This window comes from Phragmites australis, chromosome 5 (assembly GCF_958298935.1).
Source record: "Phragmites australis chromosome 5, lpPhrAust1.1, whole genome shotgun sequence".
Lineage (NCBI taxonomy): Eukaryota > Viridiplantae > Streptophyta > Magnoliopsida > Poales > Poaceae > Phragmites > Phragmites australis.
In genome coordinates this window covers 42,635,415-42,658,461 of record NC_084925.1, presented here as the reverse complement: position 1 = coordinate 42,658,461, position 23,047 = coordinate 42,635,415, and the positions used below count along the sequence as shown (strand labels likewise).

The window sequence follows — 23,047 nt, the reverse complement described above, 5'->3', positions numbered from 1 at the left end:
CTGATGCTCCTGAATTCAATTTCTGGTATATCCAAACTATAAGAAGAAGATCACGAATGCGTTTGATGCAGTATTCCACAAAAAAAACAGCATCCAATGGCTCGTGTTTATTTGATTGGTCCTCCATCCAGTCCAATGTAAGGACTAACGGGCTCTTGATGGTCTATCCTTCCCTCCCGTTCTTTTTTCCGATTTGCATTCAACGAACATGGAAACACCACGTGCAGTCCCCTCTCGCCATAATCGCATCTGCCCATTTCCTTCCAAAAATGACTACGCAATCTTCTGGAGATCAGATTCCAACCCCAATCCCCCGTAGAAATAAAACAGCATTCGACAAGCCAAAGCTAACCAAGGAGTGAAGATGGTGATGTTTCAGCCAACGGAACACTTCAGATCAGCTCCCTTATTCCATTTCTTTCCAACTTACAAGGAAAAGACACTTCAGTTTTCTCTCTCTCTCTCTCTCTCTTAATACTCCAATGAACAAATAACTCAACAGCGCTAGGCGGTACACTAAGGGTACGACAAAAAGAACCAAAATTCTACATCGCCTTTATCCTTTGGATCTGCGACTCAGCTTGCGAGTCGCCAGTTGGACTGTCAGTGCTATGTTCAATGACAAAGCTCTCGATCTTAGTAAGTGACTGCAAAGTATGACAAGAATGTTATGTTACCAAAGTTGTTCTGATGATATGTGGGGAGAAAATGAAATTCACACACCAAGTGGTGAGCTTAAAAGGATCTTGTGCATACCTCAATAGCGATGTCAGTTGGTGTCAACTTAGAGACGTCATCATGACCCTGTTTGGATGCAATCTCTGCAAATGGTAAATGCAGATGTGTCATTCCATGGAAGGGACATGGAGGAAACTTTTTATCAAGTGCCACTAAGGAACATCTGTGATCACATAGCTAGGCACATAGTGTTAATTAGAAGGAAAAGCATGACCATGCACAACACATTACTTCATTCGTTATACAAAATCATACGTTCATACCTTCTAGAGAAACCCTGACATCGGCATTTGCATAAGCATCACCCCTTTGCTCCGCGAGCATGCTGAGCTTAGAAAAAGCCTAATATAGAAGGAACTCAGTGAGTTGTTCATACTAGCACTAATATCGAAAATGTGAACAGGTCTACACTAATACAACAAACAAAGGCCTGGCTTCCAGGGATAGAGCTTTAGAGCTTAAACATGTACAATAGATCTATATAGCAATTCTTTGTGTCCAAATCGAATGGAATAAACAGAATCTATCTTATCCCCTTTCATTTTCAAGTATGGAAGAAATTGAAAGAACAAAAAACTACCATTGTGTATGGATCACCAGATGGTTGATCCAGAAGAGGACGAGAGGCGGTTCCCACTTTAGCAATACGCCTAGCAAGAGCATCCAAGGGCACGTCTAACCAAACAGATAGGCCCTTCTTCATATATTTCCTGATAATACAACAACAGATCACACTATTGCTAATTGGAAAAAAAAAAAGAAGGCATGGACTATTAAAGCGAAAGCAATAAAGTGAACTCCAGATACCAGTTAACTGGTCGGATAACAGCACCACCTCCAGTGGCAACAACTAATCGCCGCATTGAGGACAAGTCCCTCAAAACACTACTCTGCAAGGCATGAAACAAGTTGATAGGGGAATCATAAGTTACAGCTCCCAATTCTGAGTATTACAGATAAATGAAAGCGGTACATCAGAGAGAATACTTGATGATGTCAGTAGCAGATTAATTCATCAACCATTACCTCGTTATCCCTGAAGAAAGCTTCACTATGGACCTTGAATATTTGGGCAACTGAAGGCATTCCAACAGCCTGTTCCACCAATTTGTCACTGTAAACATAATTCAGAGCAGTAAATCTTGTCATCAGTACCGTGCACGAGCATGAGCACCTAGAGTAAGCCTTTGCAAATTGCTAAATTACTCTGATCACGAAACACAAACCTGTCAAAGAATGAATAACCCAAGACTTCAGACATAATCTTCCCCACAGTGCTTTTTCCGGAACCCATCATTCCTGCACAAATGCACTCAGCTATCAATTGCATTCAAATATGACAATTCCATCTAAAAATCGACCTTTTCCAGCAATGGTAATTTAGGAGGATCAGGACTAACCTACTAAGTAAATACACCTTCCGTTCAAGTAGAACAAAACTTCTTCCGATTTTCTCTGAAATTACAGTAGAGCGATATTAGACTCAGGCAAAGAGAAGGAGAACTCCAGAATGACGTTTGGCCTGATTAAATTAGGAATCAAAGATATTAGGATCAAAAAAAGGAATCAAAGATATTAGTCAACACCTTTAACAAGAGGGCTTCGTCAACAGAGTTATGCAAGTTTCCATGACCTGCATAGGCACCAAAACATGGAGAAAATGTCAATCTGATTGAATTTTGTGTATGCATAAATTGTGCGACATGAATTTCTGAAAACTAGACTGCTTCAAATTGGGCCAGCTAGGCATATAAGCATGCACCTCCATCTCTTCCTACTTTCCAATAATCCCAACCAGTTTATCGATTTCGCCATTGCGAATAAACTATTACTGCCATAAAGGTGCATCTTTTTCAGGTGGCAGGTTATCGCATTTCCATATGAAATTAAGACCGCTCCTGACTGTGGTATTGCCGTTTGGAGCTAGTACTTAATTAAACAAAGGGCTCAAAATCCGAACCGAGAGATGCTCATCTTTTGATCAAATTGCCATATCGGACACCACAGAAGAAGCAAACCACACAAAACGGTAGGGTTTTTTTTGGCACAAAAATAATGCATCACTCGATCCGTTGAAGCCAAACCTTCGATCCTTCGACCGAATCACACGCCCATTCCTTTCAAACTCAACAATTATAGGCAAACAGAACGGGCCCAATTCGCATCAATTCGACCGAAAACAGCATACACAAATCCACACGAAAGATACTAATTTCGCCGAATCGCACCAATCTGATCACACAAAAGGAAAAAAAAAAAGACAGAGGCGAAGACCCTGTACCTCCGGACGATTTCGTCGCGTGGACCGGGGCGACAGGCTTGGACCCGCGAGCTCGCACGGCGACCGCCGGGTCACCGACCCTCAGGCTCCCGATCCGCGACCGGCTCTCGCCGCCGCCATAAAGAGCGCTCCGGCGCCGGCCGGAGCCGAGCCCCACCGCCCGCGTCTGCAGCGCCAGGCCCACGGCCCCCGCCTCCATTGCTTGCTCGCCGGGGTGCTCTGCTCCGCGGTGCTGCTACGCAGGGACGGGCGCGGCGGGCGAGGCTACCAGTCTCTCTCCGCTCTGGAGTTGCAAGTTAATTGGGCGGGGCAGGCGATAGCCGGGGGCGGCGGCGATGCGAGTGGTGGAAATGCGGGGACGTAAAATAGTGCAGGGCGCCCTGCCAGACGCTGCCGAGTAGTTGCGTAAATTCGTGATCAAGTTACCGATTTGCCCTTCGGCCATTGACTAGGCATTTCCCACCTACCATTCTTCAGATTTTGGGTTGTTTGGCGAGATTTATATTAATTTGGAGTTTATGCAATAAAATAAAGTGATTTAAATATTTGTTTTTTTAATCAAAATAAAAATCAAATAATTTAACCAAATACTCTTAATTTATTTATAGTTCTAGGTCCTGTATTTTTTAAGCTAAATATATCCGGCTCAAAAAAAATTCCTACCAAACGATACCTTGGTTTAATGAATTTTCTGGATTGGTAGTAGCTGTAATACGGTACCGAGGCATGGGTGGCACATTAAGTTTGAGCTAAATTTAAAAAAATTATCATTTATATAGTAAAATTTAATAAAAATTTGGATCAAAGTCATCACTATTATGAGCTTGTTTCGCTCTGGATATGTCCTTGTTTTGCTCTGAGTATATCCTATAGGCAAAGCAAAGCCACACTATTTATTTATAAAAAACATTTTGATAACAGCTTTAGTGAATAACTATGTGTACTGTCATTTTTCTAAAATGTTGTTTTGTTGATGGTACAAAGAAAATATGTCTAGATATTTTGCTCGCTATTATGTATATATCTTTTTTCAGGATTGTTGATTTCTTGGCTTTATCCGGTTTAATGGGGGCATTTTGGCCAAGGAAACATGAGGGGATAGCTGGGGACCTAGCTATGGATTTAGTAGTACGGAGCTGAGTCACCTACCATGGGGTGCCACGTCAGACTGACGGGGTTGGTGGGAAGGGAGCATCTCGGTAGAATCGTGCGATGCACTGATGCGGAATCAACAGAACATCCGAGACAGGAAACATATCACTGGCCGTCCCTGCCTTTTCATCTTTTCGCGTGTAGGCGTTTCTGGATTTCAATATACCGGATTTACTAGCACATTTTTACTACCAACAAAAGGATCCAGATAAAATTCATAGTAAACTTCACCGTATTTTAGTTGATAGAATATCCCCAAAAATATCGGAAAAACAAGCTGCAGTGCAGTAGAGCAGTAACAGGTATATTCTTGACCATCAAACGGATTCAGTGAATTCGTATCCTCTGATATTGTAAAGCAAAGTCTTTGAAATGTATAGTAATATGAGTCTGGACAAATAGTATCATACCATTATTTGCTGTAGCAAAATATTGTAGCAATTCTACTGTTTATGGAGGTACTGTAGGGAGGGCTAATGTCATGATACTGTTCATTCTCTGATATTGGTTTAACAAAATCTAAAGATGAATCGTGGCACGGTCAATATGTATACTGTAGAGAAAAGTCTTAAAACAAAATGCAATGTGATAAACTCTCGAGTGCCCTTCTTTCCCACTAATTTTAGTGACAAGTCCGAGCATGAAACTAAGCCACCAACCACATGACCAAATCGCTGCTAGTGGGTGGGTCAGATCGAGAACTAGCTCTTCAGAGTTGCAATGCCTACGCCACCAACCAAAATACATGTGTTCAATATTAGTAAGACGCCGGGTCTTGTCTTCTATTGTTTTTCTCTTCTTCTTTTTTGACAGGAATTGTCTTCTTTTTAAAAATTGAGATCAAGATGGGAGATAATCAAAACTCGCATATGCTGGTAAACTGGATGGAGAGATGACAAATTCATCCAACCATTGCTTTGTTCAACTGGTGAGGCCACCAGCACAGAGCATCAATTTGACTTCCACCAACTTTGTTCTTGTTGAATTTCCCCATCTTTGATCGTGCTACGAAAGTCCTAAGGTAGTTTTTTACAATCAGTTTCTCTCAGTTTTAACCCAAAAAAGAAAACACATCTCTGTCTATAAAATGAAATGGAGACGTTAGTTGGCAACAGAACAAAACATATTTCTGACCAAGTAAACGAGTTTGGGTCTTTTAGTTGTTCTTACGACAGAGGCATAAAAATATTTTACACTCTTATATCGACTCCCTCGATTATGTTTACTTGAATTGAAATCTGAACACAATTATTTGTGGATATGTGTTGAACAGTATGAACATTACCGACTTGCATGGGTTAGTTCACATCGGTCAATCCATTCGGTCTCGAGTGTCCAGAAAAGATGGATCCAAGACGTTTACAACGATATAAAGTTAGTTTAATTTTACTGAAAACAGCCCATAAAAAAATCTTGCATTCCAAGCATGACCTAGCTGTACTCTTATTTCGAACTTTGAAAGCTAATCGTATACTGTATTTCGTAGTACATGTAGTACTATCACAACATAGGGCAACATTCGGTGTAGTGCTAATGCTTCCTACTGTATTAAGTGAAGTTGAGAGGGGACATCACTAAACTGACAGTTTATTGCCCCTGAATAGGACAGCAGACCTTCACATTTTGGTCAGTAAAGGAGGAGTTAACTTGATATGACAGCTCCCTTAACAACTCCAAAGTTTAAATGAAAAATTAGGTTCTTGTTGAGATCCAAACATTGTACAATACTGCTACAGTACATAGATCAGCCCTAGCATAGCAGGTGGTACCAAGTCCATTTTTTCCCCAGAATGCAGGTGGTACCATGGTAGCCAACATGATTGCCCTGGACGCGAAAAAATGAAAGAGAAAACTAGGCCCTGGAACACGACTGCACATCTACAGGAAGAGGGTTAGATCCTCCAGCTGTCCGATTCAAATCAACTCCCATTAATGGTGGCACTCCAATTTGCAATGGCCATGGATTTTGGAAATCACACGCATGTGGTGCTGAGTCCTCACTCGAGACGATGCGATTTGCAGACACCCAGGTTCATTTGTTCCAACTACTCGCTTTGCGTGGACGTACTTCGATAATTAAATTTTGAGAGATCATGTTCTCTAATCTCTATCATGTATGACTCAGATGATGGTTCAGTTCTCCGCCAATTGCTTGTTATACAGTGAGAAAGAAAACTAGCCAACACTCCTTAGAATAAGAGGGCCAAAGCTACAGCAACAAATGTTTTTGACACAAGTATTTCAAACATTCTATTTCAAACAAGAAAAGGCATCCTTCAATATCCTGGTGGTTCGAGCCGTCGACTGGCTACGTTAAAGAAGCAATATACTGAAGTAGTTATATTGAGTTCCATGCTGAGAGTTAGAAACTTAGAATACATCAACTGAAAATTCTGGAGCTATTTACATCTTGTTCAGCCTAATGCATCTAAAAAGAAATTTGCAGCTCAGTTACATCATTTTTTCTCGTGCATAAGATGATTTGTTCTGATTATACACAGATAATATCAAACGGTATATAGTAGGGAAAATTGGCACTTAATTAGATATTTTGTTGTTTATACAGGGTGATTACAAGGTTATATAAATAAGCTCTAGGGAAAAAAGACTGATTTCCTATGCTAAAATAGGCAGCCTAATAGATGTTACAGATAATACAGGGTCGAAAAATCTACTATAGATGTCAGTTGCCAAACCCGAATGGTGATTTCGTCCTGCTACCACCTTCCCCATACTGTTCATTCCATTTTCTTAATTCATTCATACTTGTTGCGTCGTAAGAAACAGACGGACTAACCTGCGTTAGGAAAATAACCAGCGTTTAAAAAAAGCGATATTAGGCAGTGAATGGAAAGCAGGGTTACGATACCTTAGCTTTCGCTTGGATGAAATCATCCAATTTAAGGGGTCTCAAATAACTGCTTTTGTTACTCACACCTCCCTAGAAAAGATGGGAATCATGTCAAGAAGCAAGAGACTAACATAATCTTGATGGTACAAAGTTTCACACGTGTGAACAGTAAAAAAGAGCACAAGTACCTTCTTTTCTTCTTCTAAAAGTTCATGAACCGGCCTATATGCTGCAGCTACACATAGGTTCTGCAGAAACGAACAGTGAATGGTTGCATATAGACACAAAAAGAGAACAGAACAGTTTCATTCTTCTGGACAGCCAGAAACAAAAATATAATTATTGCTTGAGTTTGATACCTTCAGGTCGCTCCCTGAATAACCTTCTGTGGCATTTGCAAGGTCATTGAATCTAAAATCAGATTCTAGCTTTTCTTTTGCAAGTAAAATCTTGAGAATTTTCATTCGGTTCTGTGCATCTGGAAGGTCAACATATATCCTGTAGACCAAGGGGAACTGATGAACATCTTGCTAGACGAGCATCGCTTACGTATATCTCGGAAGCAAGAACATGGATTCAGATATTACCGTCTAGGTAAACGCCGTATGACAGCATCATCCAGATCAAATGGACGATTTGTCGCACCAAGAATAAGGATCCGTTGGCTCTCTTTGGACCTGAGACCATCCCAGGCTGCCATAAATTCATTTCGCAACCTTCTTGTTGCTTCATGCTCAAATGCACCTCCTCTTGCACCAAGTAAGCTGTCAACCTGTTATATCAACCAAACTGCATATCAGGAGGTCATGCAAAACCATTGTATGTTGAATCGTGTCCAATTTCAACCAAAATAATGACAATAAATGTTTCAAGAGTACATAAGCACTTGTTTTCTCTTCTTTCATTTTAGTGAACATACCTCATCCACAAATATGATAACTGGGGCTAGTCGACTCGCAAAGGAGAAAAGAGCCTTCGTGAGTTTCTCGGCGTCTCCAAACCACTGTTTAAAAAAAAAGAATTTTAAGCCAGTGCATGGTTGGAAAATGAATTTAGGATCATGCAAGTTCATTGGTTACTTGTACAACAAGAGTGTATAAGAATTTGTCGGATTGCTAGTATATGTTGATGCAGGATTGACTACAAATGGTCTTGGCTGCTTGAACTAGACATGCAAATTGACCAAATGGTGTTTGCTGTGTTGAATTAGATGTCATACGTATGGAATTTGACTCTGAAAAAACTAAAATTTCATGTTAGAAATTATCAACAGTTGCCACCTATTACCAGTAGGCAGTAGTCACTGTTACAGTATAGTAATGATCATATAGATCATCACAAGTTATCACCAGCAATCACTGATTGAAACAAATCACCACTAATTTTAGCTAATTGTCACTAATCAAATCACCTTATTAGCCATTAATAACCATTAGTCACCACTAAGGTGCATGATTAGGCAAGCCTGCACCAACCCCATGCAGCATGAAAGAAAAATCTCACGATATGGCACAATAGAGGAACATTCTCGTAAATTGAATCCACTAATCCTGCATTTATATTTTATTCATACCATAGGTTCAATCAAACACAGGGATGTGCTCACGCCCTGCATCATCCCATACAGGAATGTCTCATTCCATAGCCAGATAAAACGTATGTTAATAACAGATTTTTTCATGTAAAAAATAATAGAAATTTGTTATGATCCAGCTTCTTCACGAAAGAAATTTCATGAAGCTAAGTCAATGGCAAAGATTGAATGTTTGTTCTATTCAAACATCATTTTCAGGTGTTCAGAGTTCACCTAGCAACATGGATTATACTAGCTTTTAGAACTTAGTGAAAGAAATGATATTTCAGGCCAAAAAAATTAAGAATCTTTCTTTGCACTTTGCAGCTATAATTCACTTGACATATGACTATATGAGCCAGAAATAATTGAAAAATCCATAAAAGGACAAGTCAAATGAAATTACCTTTGATGTGAGTGTAGAACCAGTTATGCTGATAAAATTTGCCCCAGCTTCTGTTGCAAGGGCTTTTGCCAAGAGCGTTTTTCCTGTTCCAGGAGGCCCAAAAAGCAAAACACCTTTACAGGGCTGAAAAGATCCACGCAACAAGTCCTTATTAGAAATTCAGTAAAGCATTTAAACCATTCAAATATGCAGAACTTCTGAATATGACTAGGTAGAGCAATTGATAGAACATCCAGAATTCAAATATTAAGAGAATGGAACTCAAACAATAATCTGTCTAAGAACCGTAGAAGTAGTGATTTCACTTGCAGAATCTCCGCATTTGGTTTTATCTGCAAGTGTGTATTTCAATTGCAGAATTTCGGCATTTGGTTTATCTGCTTGAACTGAAAGCTGAAGTTTATTTCTGCATGCATATGAAATTTGCTATGCTTTAATCATAAATTGCACATTGAATAGCAACTATCATAAAAACTAGCCCTGATATAATTAGGTGAATAAATATGCAGTCATGTATGATAATTGATAGCAATTTACTGCTACACAAGAGCTCAGCATTGAATTTTAACAGATAAAGACTAGTATGAGGACATAACATGCAACCACATAAACCATGTTTGCTTGTTAGCAATATTGGTATTAGTTCACTAGAGTGCGAAACAGATGCCGCAAAAGTGCAAAGTGAATGGGAATAGGATCGTTCCAAAAGGCACAGACAGTTTTTCAATCGCATCTTTCTCTACAATAGCAACTGCGTTAGGAAGACCTCAAGTAACATCTACATCATGTGATCACTAACAACACACCATAACATTGAACTCAGCTATGAAACAAGCTTCTGAAAGCTTGAAAGACAATGCTAAAGCAACAACATCTTGACGACTAATCAAGGGAAATCAAGGGAAAAATTATATTTGTTTTCTGCATTAACTAATCCCTTCTGAGTTCATGCCAATATAAAGCGACTTCTGTCAAGAACAAAGCAATGACCTAAATGCAATATTCAAGATTCCATGATATTTCTAGCAGAAAAGGTGAAGCAATAATGATATATCTAGCAGAACAGCAAGTCATACCCTTAATAAGTTCCCGTAGGAAAAAAGCTCAGGCCTCCTCATAGGAAGAGTAACAAGTTCATCCAGTGTCCTCTTGACGTCCTCAAGTGCACCAATATCATCAAATTTCACTCCAATTTCATTAGGAGGTACAACAGCGGAAATGAAATTGCGTTCATACTCATCTTTAGCCAAAATCTGAAGTTAGGGAGCTTACGAGTTTAGATAGGCATATAGGACTAGTATTTATGATAGAAACAGAAAGTTGGAACAAAAGCCAACTTTATGGGACAGATAAGCTGTTGAATACCTTCAGATTTTGGGAGGATTTCTTAGTTGTAATACCCTGTTCCTTTAGCCTCTCAATTGCTATATCCAGACTTCACATAAATGAAAACATTAATGGTAAAGGACCACCAAAAGTAAAATAACCAACTGAAACAATTGTCAACGTGAAATAGAAATACCTCTCACGGGGAATGATTAACCGGTCACCCTTGATAGAAGGAAGAACTGTTGATGACAGATAGTGACTTCTAGCCCATCCAACGACCTTCTCCGCTTCTGCAATGAACAACTAACTCACTTAATACATCCCGCATCAGCTCCACCTTGGGACTGGCAATGGAAACCTATGACTGTTAAGTAAAGGAGGAACAAAAGCAACCAACTTTGTTCTTCCAACATGTGCAATTGTGCACTTTGTGCAGCATAGCATTAGGATAATGAATATTTTGAATACTTTTCCATCTGAAACCAGCCAACTATAGCGTTTATTGGCAATCCCAGCCCAGTCTTCCCAGTGGAAAAAAAAGAGGATTTAGTTTAATGGAAACGGAACAGTTCACGATTAGTTAACTTCCACTGATTCATCATGCATCCAAATTTTACATTATTTTTACATGTAGAAACATCATGCTGCCATTAAAAAAGCTTTACTGTGAGAAAATTTATCTGGCACCAGGATTCTAGGACAGGTAACCAGCCACAAACCAGACACTGCCACCTAGGTGAAACCAGGATGCAGGTGCAGTTGATTGCAGTTGTTGAGAGTTAGAGTGCAAGTTCAAGTTAGTCAATAACAGCGGTTCGCGTGAACAGTCGTTGAAGCACTCAACCCAAAAAAGGAACCTGGGATATTATCAAAATCGTTCGTAGGAAATTCCAATGAACTTCTCGAAGAAATGACTTTTCCTTCCAAAATTTTCATCCAATGCACCAGCACAAAACAGGCATGTAATAAAATAATCAACCAATATCATATGCATGAATTCCAGCACAAGCATGAGCTGAAAATTTTGAATGGACATACTTTGTCTTGTTAAAACAACACCATCAGACTTCACATGCAAAAGCTCCACGCAAGATAGGTCATGCTCTTCAAGCACCTGCATTAATCAATCATGGTTTACAGGAAGTCAGGAACTACGTAATAGACGTGGCAACCTGCATGACAGCAGGTAGATGAATAGGAAGCGAAGGATCTGCATCCAAACCTTGTGCAATTTAACAAGGTTATGCCTTGAAATAATAATTTTTCTATCCTCTTCGATCTGGTTATTAAAAACTCGTAGTTGCTCATCTTCCTGTTAATAACATAAATAAAGAAAAAAGTCAGGGGCTGTGAGCCTCAAGCTACAGGGCACTTGTAGTCTTGTACTTGAAATGTGGACTGGGGCACTGTAAATCACTGATTTAATAACTACAGGCAACATTATGGTATCATCGTAAGTTGATGGAGGGCACATTCAATAGTTCATTTTGTGGAGTGTAGCTTTGCAAATCGAATTGGAGAAAAAAGCTAACCTCTGGAAGAGGTACGGTGAGGCTATTGGTGAAGAGCTTTGATATGTCACTGGACCTTGAATATTTTTGTCCCTTCAGGCCTCCTACCAGTCGCTTCAGTGATGATGGCTGCATAGAAACATTTCAAATTAGTACGTACTGACTGTGAAATATGAGAATTGAGAAGACAAACTTTCATAGACCATGTAAAAAAAAGTAGTTCTTTTGAATAGTACAGAAGGAAAGGCAAAACAGGGCTAATCATGCAGCTTCTTCATATTTTTTGCAAATAACGTTGTACAAGGAACTAATAATTAGGTTCCATTTGGGTACCACAATTTCAATTTGTGCCAAAACAAGAAGGTCTACGCCTAGACGTAAACCATGTCATGTGCAAATAAGGTGCCGATAACTGATAAGTGGACCTAACTGAGCTTGCTAGACAGTCACATTTCACAATGCAAAGCAACTATCAGTGTTTTATGTACCAATTGTAGTACCAAAAAGAAAAGTTAGTTTAACTGCTCCCTTATCCAGGAAATTGAAGTAGGGTTTAAGCTTGTACCGAGGAGCAGGAAACAACAATGAGTCAATGATTTAAAGCCCATGCGCTAGTTACCAAAAGAATGAAAACAATCAACCAAGACCCTTGTCCCTTGATGCAAGACACAATAAAATATATCCAAACATGGTTTTAATTTTTTTTTTTTAAAAGTCAAGAAAGGCATTTGATGCAAGTACTGAAGAAACAATATTCAAAATTGCATCATAGATGAATAAAAGAAGTTATTTCATGATTACAAAAAAGTACCAGACAATAAGAATATGTTCATTTGAACAATATAAAACAATTACCAGTGAAGACAGGCGAGAGAGATTGTGGAACATCAGAGCGGGCTGTACATTCCACCACATATATAAGAACTAACAAAATTGCTTCATAAGTTGAAATTAAGCAGGAGCAAGAGTTAATAAAGCTTACAGGTTCCTTATCCTTGGGTGCTGCTGCCAGTATGTTCTGCCCACATATCAATACTACTGGTCCGGTAATTCGGTCAAACATTTCCTCAACCCTTTGCACAAACTCTCTGCGATCTGATTTTGGAACTTCTCTAGATAACCATTGGGAACTGTCTGGAAAGTAGACAATTATTGGCTGTAGAGATGGCAGAACCTACTCCAAGAAAAAAGTCATAAGCAAATCAATAGAGAGATAAATTTATTGATTGAGACGACAACACAATGGCAACATTGGAGGATTAAAACCATTACTAAGGAGTGGTTTTCATATACACATGAAAAAGCAGCATATTTTCAAACTTATGTAAAACATATATGTCAAGATATCTTTTGTTAAATCACCTCACAAAGTGCTTCAAATGCGATATGCCAATCTTCCGATTCAGTATCATGATCATGCACAATATCCTGAGCTAAGGCACAAGGAAATCAGATGAAGTCAAGGTGCTGGATCTCAAATAAAAGCAAACAACTGACTGTCAGTGGTACAGAATAGAGGCATACAATCAACCCAGTAAATAGTTGGTTTTGCATTTTCCTCCTTGCTAGTTACATATTTATCACCATCATGCGATTTCGCTGTAGGAATGTCAAATATGACTGCAACTTGATCCCCGTTGATCTCGTATACCTCCCCACGCTGTCCATTTGATAAAGCCCTGTGATTACTGGAGTTAGAAATGTTCCCCTTCATAATCTATAAGAATAATTGTTCGAACATAATGATAAGCGCAAATGTGGCATCTATTTATGAGGGTTTCAGCATGCATGGTAGAAATGCCAATGGCGAAGAATCCCCCTCAGAAAAAAAAAATGTATCATAAAGATAGATACAGAACCAATTGTCTAAGCAACCACAAATCAGGTATTTGCCAATACGTTTTCACCTGGACAGATTTGCAAAATAACAAAATACTCAAATTCAGAATACAAAGTTGCCTTAAATCACTCATGTGGGAGAAACTGCATTCTTGAACTATGATGTTCTTGAAACTGGAAGGTAAGTCAACGTGATATCCAGCATGTTACTGACAAAACTGTTGACCAATATTCAATACCATGATATGTTCTCACGTGTTACTAAGAATGCATGTTTCAGCTTACGAACGTCACCGAGTCTACATTGACACTTCTACTGATAACAGATAGCTGAAATTCCAAGTGAAGATGATATACCCACCCACCTGCCACTAATAAAAGTATAGGCATTTCTTGAGCCATCTTGAGTAGGTATTTTCCCCAAAATGATCCTGTGTATGGTAATATGGTACATATCAGTGTTAATGTGAAGAAACTGAACTTCTAACATGAAGTACAGTAAATTTATTGTGATATAAAGCACTCATGAAACCAGGAAGGAAGTGTATATTCCTAGCTTCACCAACACGGTGGAGAAAATATACAACTATGCATGAATACCAGCACATATGTGTACATGCTCACTTGCTTATACCAAACCCAAACTAAACACGATGCGCTTGTCTGCACTACACATGCAGAAATAAAAAACATGAATAGGCACGTGCATGTGCCATGCACAGCTAGCTAGAGTTCTGAGGCAGGCCCTGCCAGATTTTTGCAGGCTCAGGCCAGAGTTTTGGACCTGCCAATTTTAGGCCCGGCACATCCCGATATGAGGCATAAATCATGGTTCATATATCTTTGCGCTGACATCAGAAAATTAATAAATATTGATATTTTATTTGTAAAAGAAATAAAGATTGATATTTTCGGGCTTCAGGCTCAACATTGCCGGCCGGGCGTTTCAAGGATGGGAGTTGTAAGGACCTACCTGGGATTTGAAACTAGAACACTGCATAGCTGCAATCATGTAGTACATAACTTTATAAGCATACAGAAGGCAGGCACATGAAGCATCTAACTGTGATTAAACCACCTATCTAAACAAGGAGCATCATCTTGCCTCATTGTTTAATATTCGAATAACAGAACAAAGATAAATGGGTCAAAACCCAAGTCCCAGGCTAACAATCAGGCAAGGTAACTCAGATCACCATCTATACTGATATCAAAAGCATCAATTCCTTTGTTTTCTACATCCACCAGACTTCTACACAGGTCAATCCTATCCATCTATTCAACTGCATCCAATGGCTCCTGCTGATTTTGAGTTCCACCTTCCTCCATTAATATAAATACTAATGCTGCTAATGTTGCCCCCTAATCACAATCACTGGACCTAATTGATAAATCTAATACAGCTAATCTACCCCTAATCACAATCATCTAATTAAAAACATGCATTGCTCGTGCACGGTTACTAGTGCACACTTAAGACAAACATGGAAGTTTATCATGACACAGAAAAATAAAAAGGAAGAGAGTCAACAATCCAACAATAACCTCTGATCTGCATCAGCAACTGCGGAGGCCCCAACATACTTGACCCTATCTCCTGAAAAAGAGTATTACAAAATTAGAAAAGTCAGATTAAAATTTCAGCATCCAAGGACTTAACGTTACATATGATTTCATGGTATTTTTATGCCCTATACATGTCCAGCGAGTTCATCTGCCAGAAACAGAACCAAAACATCAACGATACGCTTTTATTCATTTTCCACTGTGAAAGCCTGAAAGGTTCTCTCGATCCCTCCCTTAGATGAAGCAGATTTAACTTCAAAGTTGGTGCAGCTATGTGCAAAGTGGTGCTGATAACGAGGGGTTAGGCCTAAAATATGCTCAGGAAATCATGGGTTCAGTTCAATCAGCAGCAGCTTATTTTTCAATGGCAATGTGGTCAATAATGACAATAAATACTTCAGTTCACCTTAAGTAAAGTCCAAAGACAAAAAAAAAAGATCAGGATGAAATTGAATATCAAATTACCCCTTTGGAAAGGCCTTTTCTCTTCCTCTGATGACTCAGGTGTTTCAGAAGATTCTGATGCTGTGATTTCTTCAGCACCAACAATTCTCTAGAATAGCAAGCAAACAAAGGAGAATTATAAGCCAGAAATTTATGTAAGGCAAAATATCATTAACGAGGGAAGATAGTAGAAAATGTTGGTTATCCTTACCTTTTTTTCCTAGCAAGGAAAGAAAGATAAAAGCAGTACAAAGGACTTGCCTTATTAAAAGTTCATGCTACAACACTAACAAGATCAGAAGTTCTTCTAAACATTCTGTAGTGCAACAGTTTTGTTTTCATCAAATTTATTTTACATTTATTTAAACTCACTTTCCATGAGATTGTTTAATGTTTTGATGTTCCCTTCTTTTTACAAAGATATAAGAATGACACAAGATATTTTTTTCTGTACAAGAAATGGGAAACCATTTCGGAAACATAGGGGCAAATATATTTTTTTGCTGTGAGGAGAAATATGAAAGTCATTCTTGGACTTTGGTATGGTTGGAGAGACTAATAAGGATCACCTTGGCAAATTCCTCAATAGTACAAGGGACCAACTTTTTGAGGTCATCTACAGACTTCTTCAGGTCTTCCACAGATTTGAGAGCATCATCGTCATCACTTTCACCAGACTTTTCATTGTTGCTTGTCCAATCTTCGTCACCTTCGTCATCCTCAGACTCTGAGCCTTCATCCTCAGACTCAGCATGCTCGTCCTCATCCTCGCTTTCTGAGTAATCTTCCCCATAATCCTACAAGCCAGGTGAGATATAAGGTTTGCAACACCCCTTTATACTTTGTAAAGGTGCAGAACCTTACATATGGTGCAAGAACACTGCTGTCCAGGACCAGTAGTGGCACTCTCAGCTCATGCGCGAGAGCTCTAACCAATCTCTCCCTGTAAAGCTCAGTTCCTGCATTAAACAAATCTCACAACCCAAGCATTTACAACAACATTAAGTATCTGCATCATTGCTGCTTAATACCTGGCGAGCTCTGGAGCAATATCCTCCCTCCAGAGGATTGCAGCCGGGAGCCATACTCTGACGTGACACCCTTGTGCCGCAGGTGGGATGCCACACACTCACTCAGCAGCCGCCTCGCATTCTCACTTGCAATACAACAGGAACAAACACGAATTCTCTAGTCGTTAGCTCACTAATGTTAGCTTCGTTCAAACAAAACGTCGAACAGATGGTGTGCGCGTCTCACTTGACGTAATATGGGAAATTCTGCCACGAGAGGGTCCCTTTCTCCCACGGAACCAAGCGGCGGAGGAACTCGTTCCGGAACCTCTCTCGCTTGGTGAGGAACGGCGACTCCCGCCTCTTGCAGCCGGTGAGGAACCGCTCGCCGCTCAGCCACTCCTGCTGGTCCCTCTCCCCGAGCCGCGCGTGCTCCTGCTCGATGCACCTCCCGCTGCTCCCCGCCGGCGCCGAGGCCGCTGCGGCGCCCCTCGCCTCCGCGCTGCCGACGCCGCCCTTAGAGCCGTAAAACCGGTACAGCCGCCGGGCCGGGCCGTAGGGCCGCGGCGCCCCGACTGCGCTGAACCTCCTGACGAAGAACCCGCCGCCGACGCCGCTCGCGGAGATGCCAAGGGAGCTGGAATTGCACCAGAGCGACGGGTGCAGGAGGAGACAGCGCAGCCGCATCGCGTGGTACATCTCGGGCGCGCTTGGGGACCAAATGGCGGGGAGTCCGCCGGCTAGTTCGTGACGTTGGGCATGTGGGGTAAACGAGGAGGGGATAGTTGCGCCGGAGGATTGGAATGGAACCCGACCAGGCTGGGTGGGGGTGGCGGAGACGGTGGCGCACGGCTGGGAACGACGGAGGGGAGGGAGACGGAGACGCCACGGCATCCGCCTCGGCTAATCCGCTTCTCACGCCTTGCCGCTCCGGCTATGGGTTGGGCCGGATCCGGAGCCCATCGAAAAATCGACAGGCCCATGAACCAAGTCCTCTGGTTACGAGAGCCGTCCGATAAACCTTCCGCGGCCTGAGTTCAGAGTTTTATGATAAAATTAAGTGTTTTAAATATCTGTTTTCAATTTAAAATAAAAATAAAATATATAAACTAAATATTTTTAATTGATTCATAGCTTCAGTTCTAAAATTTTTAGAGTTAGAAATAATCAGCTCTAACAAAATTTTAAAACTAAAACTCTATCAAACATACTTTATTATGTTAACTCTGTGACGACATCATCAGGCGACCTTTGGGTAGCTATAAAATTCTGTGAATCTTGCTACTGTCGTGAAAGGCCCAGTAAAGAACAAACAGTGTATTGTTTGCCCCCAGTGTCCTTTCCCTTGATTGGAATCTCGACACCAAGGCCGGCCCACGCTAGAGACATCAAAGGTCTCTGGATGGCGAGGCTCAGCTCCGTCTGAGGACATCTCGAGAGAGAGGGGAAAAATGAAAGGTCGTGCTAAACTTGAGGTGCATGAAAACGGGAATTTTTTAAGACGAGGACGCACAACCGTCTGATTTCAATTTAAGGTGACTAGTCATATTTTTTCCTCGTTTTTTCTTACAGCACTTCTTCTTTCCTAGAATGCTGACATGCTCTTCCACCCTGCCTATCTTCAACCACCTCCGGTGACTTTCCCACCTCCGGATCTACGTCCACCATCCGACATCGCGCTAACAACCCCATTGTCCTCACCAACCCTTCCCACCATCCGTCTACTGCCCAAAGCTGACGCCACCGCTGTCTGGCCACACCATCACACCGCGACGCACCACCGATCCGACTGCCTCCTCAAGTCTCTCTCTAACTCTGGAGTGACCGGTAAACTCCCAAACCCCAAAACTAAACCCCCGTCCCCCTCCTAAACTCATCGGCTGCCGTTGTGTTCACACAGTCGCCAAGATTTCAGGCTCAGGTGCGTATACTTTTGAGAGATTTCGGACACATGTGCTTAGGAGACGTGAAAAAGAAAAGGAGGAAGAAACATCTCTGTATGGGGAATTGTGGTTGGGATACGGGAAACCGATCTCACGAGGTCACGAACCGGCAAAACTCTAGCATCGGAACCGATACCAAGAGTGCAGTGATAACTCACGAGCCATAGAGTTCGGACGATAAAGGCATAAAGAATAGAAGAAGTGAGCTGTCGTGGTGAGTGGTCGCCTAGTGGTACTCTCGATCCACTTTAAGGCCTCGACTTTCTGCGGCATGCTCTTCGTCTCTAGATTCAGCAGGCAACATCTAAAAGCACTGTACTCGTCTTCGCAATTACCTGAGATGAGGTCACGAGGGTGGTGGTTCTGATTTTTGATGAATGAGAAGCGCTGCTGCCGGTTTCAACAGTTACGAACGCGTGCTCACAGAAATATATTTGTTGCACTGCTTCCATGCTCGATTATTCAAGGTCACACTGCTTGAAAAACATATCAGCAGTTCGCATCTTCATGTACTGCGCACGCAGACTGCCACATATGTCTACATTTCGCGAAATATGGTATTCTTCTTTAGAGGTACACCTCCATTTAAGATCTCTATTGTAGGCTATAAAAAAAGCCTTACTATGGTCCAGACCTACTTGAAGAACAATCCAGATCTCCAATCTCAATCACAAACAGTGCCAATCTATCTATTATCACATTAACTTAAAAAAAATGATTTAGACAATTCGTTATTATGAACATCTAACCATCTAGATTAAATCAAAGAATTCGTATTAAATACGATTAATAATTAGGTAAATTCAGAATTAAAATATATGGAAAATTAGCAGTTAGATTTCTATACGGTTTGAGAAGCAAAATATCTAATAAAGATTCCAAACAAAATAAATTAATAACAATTGAAATTAGGGTTAGAATAGAAAAAAGAATGATCCATATCAAATTAAATACCTAAATAAAGAGTCTATGTAAAATATAATTAATCAATAGTTAAATTTTAAAAAAAAATAAAAAAATAGATTTCTTACTAAGATAATAGATTAAGAAGCACTGTGTAGCTCAAGTTTATCGCATCAAGCTCGCAGTAGGCAAGGCATAACACGCGGGCAAAACAATTTTGATTTTAATTAGCTTGTATACACCTGTCACACGATTTTGATAATCGATCAAAATATATACGAATCGAATCAATACATATACACAACATAAATAATTTTTTCTTCCACTAACCTAAATTTTATATCTTCTTCTCATTTTATACGTTTTGTAACTAAATAACTGAACTTATTAAAAAAGCTAAAGATATTATTTTTTAATTAAAAGCTTATACGTTTCATACTAAAATATTGTAGCAAGACTAGCGTGCAGCGTGGGCACCTTGCTAGCTCGGTAGACTAGGCATATCTGTCATGCAGCCAAACCATCCGAGATCAAACCTGGTCCTAACCAGTGAGTAAAAAAATAGTCCTCTGTGACGTCAGGAATATTAGAAAACTTAGAGTTTTATAATTGAATATGGACTCATCTTGATCTCTTAAAAGATTTAATTTTATCTGTTATAAATTTTGAGCATTATATATGTACAAGGCAGAAGCCCTCGTTATAAACATATATGAATAAACAAGAGAGTTTTTTCCCTACATTGTGTCTTCCTGTGCAATTGTTTCTTTAAGGGTCACTGGACTACACCCGATAGCAGTGATTTCTCAACACGTTATAAACACGAAGCTCTGCCAGAGACAAAGCTAGCGGAATGAATCTGCACTGCATCGATGTTGTCATCGAGCGAGCAAGTCAATGGTCTAGCCTATATACCCTACGTAGCATGAATTTCGCCACGACATCAAGGCTACAGTTTGTCATTGCTATCATGAACAGACTACTGTTTTCGATCTATTCTATGTTATACAGTAGATCGATTCTGTGTCCCGAAGTCGATCTGCAAATTGCTCGATGGCGAGCAGTCGCACAGAAAAAGAACTCGGACGACCACACATCGAGCCCTGGTTTTCGCGTGTCGTTCGCCGACACGCCGCTCGCAAGCGGCTGCCAACTTCCCATTTGTGCCAGCGCAGCCATCCCACGCCACATGATTCCCCACGCACACGCATGTCGCTAGCCTCCTGTGCACCCACTGAATCAGCAGAGGTCATGTAGGCCGGCACCCTTGTTGCACGCATCCTTAGGCCATCCCAGCAAGTGCCACGCAGCCCTTGAAGACCGATCGGTGGCCCCGTGCTACCCTAGCCCATGACACAGATCGCCCAAAAGCCCTGTAGTCCTGCATCCGTACCTCTTGCCTGTCGCAACCCTGGTCGTGGCGTCGCCGGCCCGGAAGTGCTGAGCAACTGCAACACGACTCTTAAGCGCCATCATGCACACCTGCAATCACATATGAGGTCGCCATCTTTGGCTCCCAAAGAGCCACGGCCTGAAGCCCGTTCTCTAAGAAGTTCAGCCTGCAGCAGGATAACACACGTCTACAGCAAGCTCCAGAGCGCCATGCAGCTACCTATAGCCACGGTGGGATACACACACCGCCACCAGGACTTGCGGCCGTAGCCGTTAGGCCCGAAATCCCGCGAGCGCAGGCGCATGATCTGACGAACGACAATCGGATCGACATTGCCGGGGTTGCACCACTGACTGGCACCGCACATCCACTGCCAACTTAAGGCGGCAGCGGATCGAAACCCCTGGAATGGTCATGACCCGGAGTCCCAAATGCCGTCGCGGCCTCAACCCGAGTAGAAGGCACCACCTGGACACCCCTTGCCGCCCGCAAGAGATCGGGTCGTCACCAGCCGCACGCCCGACCGGCAACCATGCCCGCACGCAAGTCGCTGGCTTCGCCTCTTAGTTAATAGAGGCATGCAAGATTAGAATCCCTAGCCATGGGCATGGGATGATGATGGATCGGACCGGTCCAAATCAGCCCAACTAGGTGTTTTGGGCTGGGCCGGCCGACCGAAATAAGAAAAGGGAGAAGAAAGATGGGCCGGCTAGAAAGAATATGAAGGGGCCGAAATAGAAAAGAAAAAGGGCATGCAGAAAATTTCAAATTAAACCTTGTGGTTTCTAGAAATTACATAAATCCTGAAGTTTTGCATATAAACCCTAGGACTTTGCAGAAAATCTTGGAAGTACTTTTTCTTGCAGAAAAGTACCTCTAGGATTTGAATTTTGCATCTGTTTAGCAATTATACAATATTTATTTCTATATTATTGTTACTATTTAAATTGCCTGTTATGCGTTTAAATTCGGTAATGTTCATATAATAGTATAGAAAATATTAGAAAATTTACAGTAACCCTATTTAGCAACACAATTCAACTTTAATAGTTGTAATACTTACGTCATTTGAATATGAAGATGGCTGGCATCACGAATAAGGAGTTCGGTGAGCTGAGTGCAGATGGTCGTAATTATCTCACTTAAGCACCGGATGTCTAGATTATACTTGGAGCGAAAAGCTCCGCTCTGCTATTGGCTTAGGAACAAGTAGTGCAATGGTTCCCATAGAGGATGAGAATGATCAGTCACTTCATTTTCTCTGCCACTATCTCTCCTCATTTTGAAGGATGAGTATATAGCAATGATCAGCACTAAGGCTCTATAGGATGCATTGCAGGAGCGTTTTGAACGTCTTAAGTACACCATCAACCCTCTTGCAGAGCAAGGATGGGTCCGACTCTATTTCTGTGACCACAAGCATATCAGAGAGTACGGCACCGCGCTGCACCGCATTTGCACAATTTTATGTCTTTGTGGGAAAGATATCACAGAAGAGGAGAAAATTGAGAAGACTCCCTCAATTTTTCACCCGAATGCAGCAGAATCTACATGCAATCACCGTCAATCAGAATACAAGAAATATACTAAACTAATTGACATGTTGCAGCTTCATGAAGTTCATGATGAAGTCATAAAGAAGAACTTCTTATCCCAGCAGCAAGGGAAGAGTAGTGACCTAGAAGTCAATCACAACTTTTTCAAAGCACACAAAAACCGCAATGAGAAGCGGAGAAAGGGAGGAAGGAAAGTGGTGGCAGACAAGATCAAGCCTGATGATGATAATGGCAAGACAATAAAAGAAGTCAAGCCATTTGGTAAGCAAAACCATAATCTAAAAAGTACCAAAACATGTTGTGGAAACATACCAGAAGAAAAGGAAGGAGCAGCCAGAAGCACACCTCACCACTGTAGAGGGGATGGAAGTGGACAAAGTAGCCGCAATAGAAAGGGAAGTATCTCACATGGAAGTTGATGATGCTCCCACACTGACAGTAAAAGACCTCCTAATGAATGATGAAGAGGCACCTACTTTGCTCTCCTACACTACCATAGAAGATGCTATGAAGGATGAAACGAAAAGGAAGTCATTGAAGAAGAAGTGACTG

At 41.1% G+C, this 23,047-nt stretch overlaps 2 protein-coding genes across 3 annotated transcripts; both read right to left on the bottom strand.

Annotated features, from left to right (window-relative positions):
• Nucleotides 1-373: 373 nt before the first annotated feature.
• LOC133919803 (shikimate kinase 1, chloroplastic-like) lies at nucleotides 374-3,387 on the bottom strand. Its single transcript, XM_062364311.1, has 10 exons — nucleotides 3,020-3,387; nucleotides 2,325-2,371; nucleotides 2,139-2,193; nucleotides 1,965-2,037; nucleotides 1,765-1,852; nucleotides 1,546-1,628; nucleotides 1,319-1,448; nucleotides 1,002-1,080; nucleotides 757-821; nucleotides 374-647 (listed from the first exon to the last, which is right to left on the bottom strand). Exons 1-10 carry the CDS (start codon nucleotides 3,216-3,218, stop codon nucleotides 546-548), a joined length of 921 nt encoding a protein of 306 aa, XP_062220295.1. The 5' UTR covers nucleotides 3,219-3,387; the 3' UTR covers nucleotides 374-545.
• Nucleotides 3,388-6,690: 3,303 nt separating this feature from the next.
• Nucleotides 6,691-17,644, bottom strand: LOC133919801 (uncharacterized). 2 transcript variants are annotated; one of them, XM_062364306.1, is made up of 24 exons: nucleotides 16,948-17,644; nucleotides 16,722-16,846; nucleotides 16,555-16,649; nucleotides 16,260-16,487; nucleotides 15,712-15,799; nucleotides 15,226-15,277; nucleotides 14,046-14,111; nucleotides 13,366-13,520; nucleotides 13,204-13,274; nucleotides 12,824-13,015; nucleotides 12,697-12,738; nucleotides 11,863-11,970; nucleotides 11,553-11,642; nucleotides 11,369-11,444; nucleotides 10,524-10,620; nucleotides 10,367-10,436; nucleotides 10,078-10,254; nucleotides 9,002-9,124; nucleotides 7,942-8,025; nucleotides 7,610-7,794; nucleotides 7,382-7,520; nucleotides 7,211-7,270; nucleotides 7,041-7,112; nucleotides 6,691-6,968 (listed from the first exon to the last, which is right to left on the bottom strand). In XM_062364306.1, the coding sequence occupies exons 1-24, from the start codon at nucleotides 17,592-17,594 to the stop codon at nucleotides 6,855-6,857; spliced, it is 3,156 nt and encodes a 1,051-aa protein (XP_062220290.1). In that variant the 5' UTR covers nucleotides 17,595-17,644; the 3' UTR covers nucleotides 6,691-6,854. The 2 variants fall into 2 exon arrangements, with proteins under 2 accessions (XP_062220290.1, XP_062220291.1); XM_062364307.1 differs by lacking the exon at nucleotides 12,697-12,738.
• Between the last annotated feature and the right edge of the window lie 5,403 nt (nucleotides 17,645-23,047).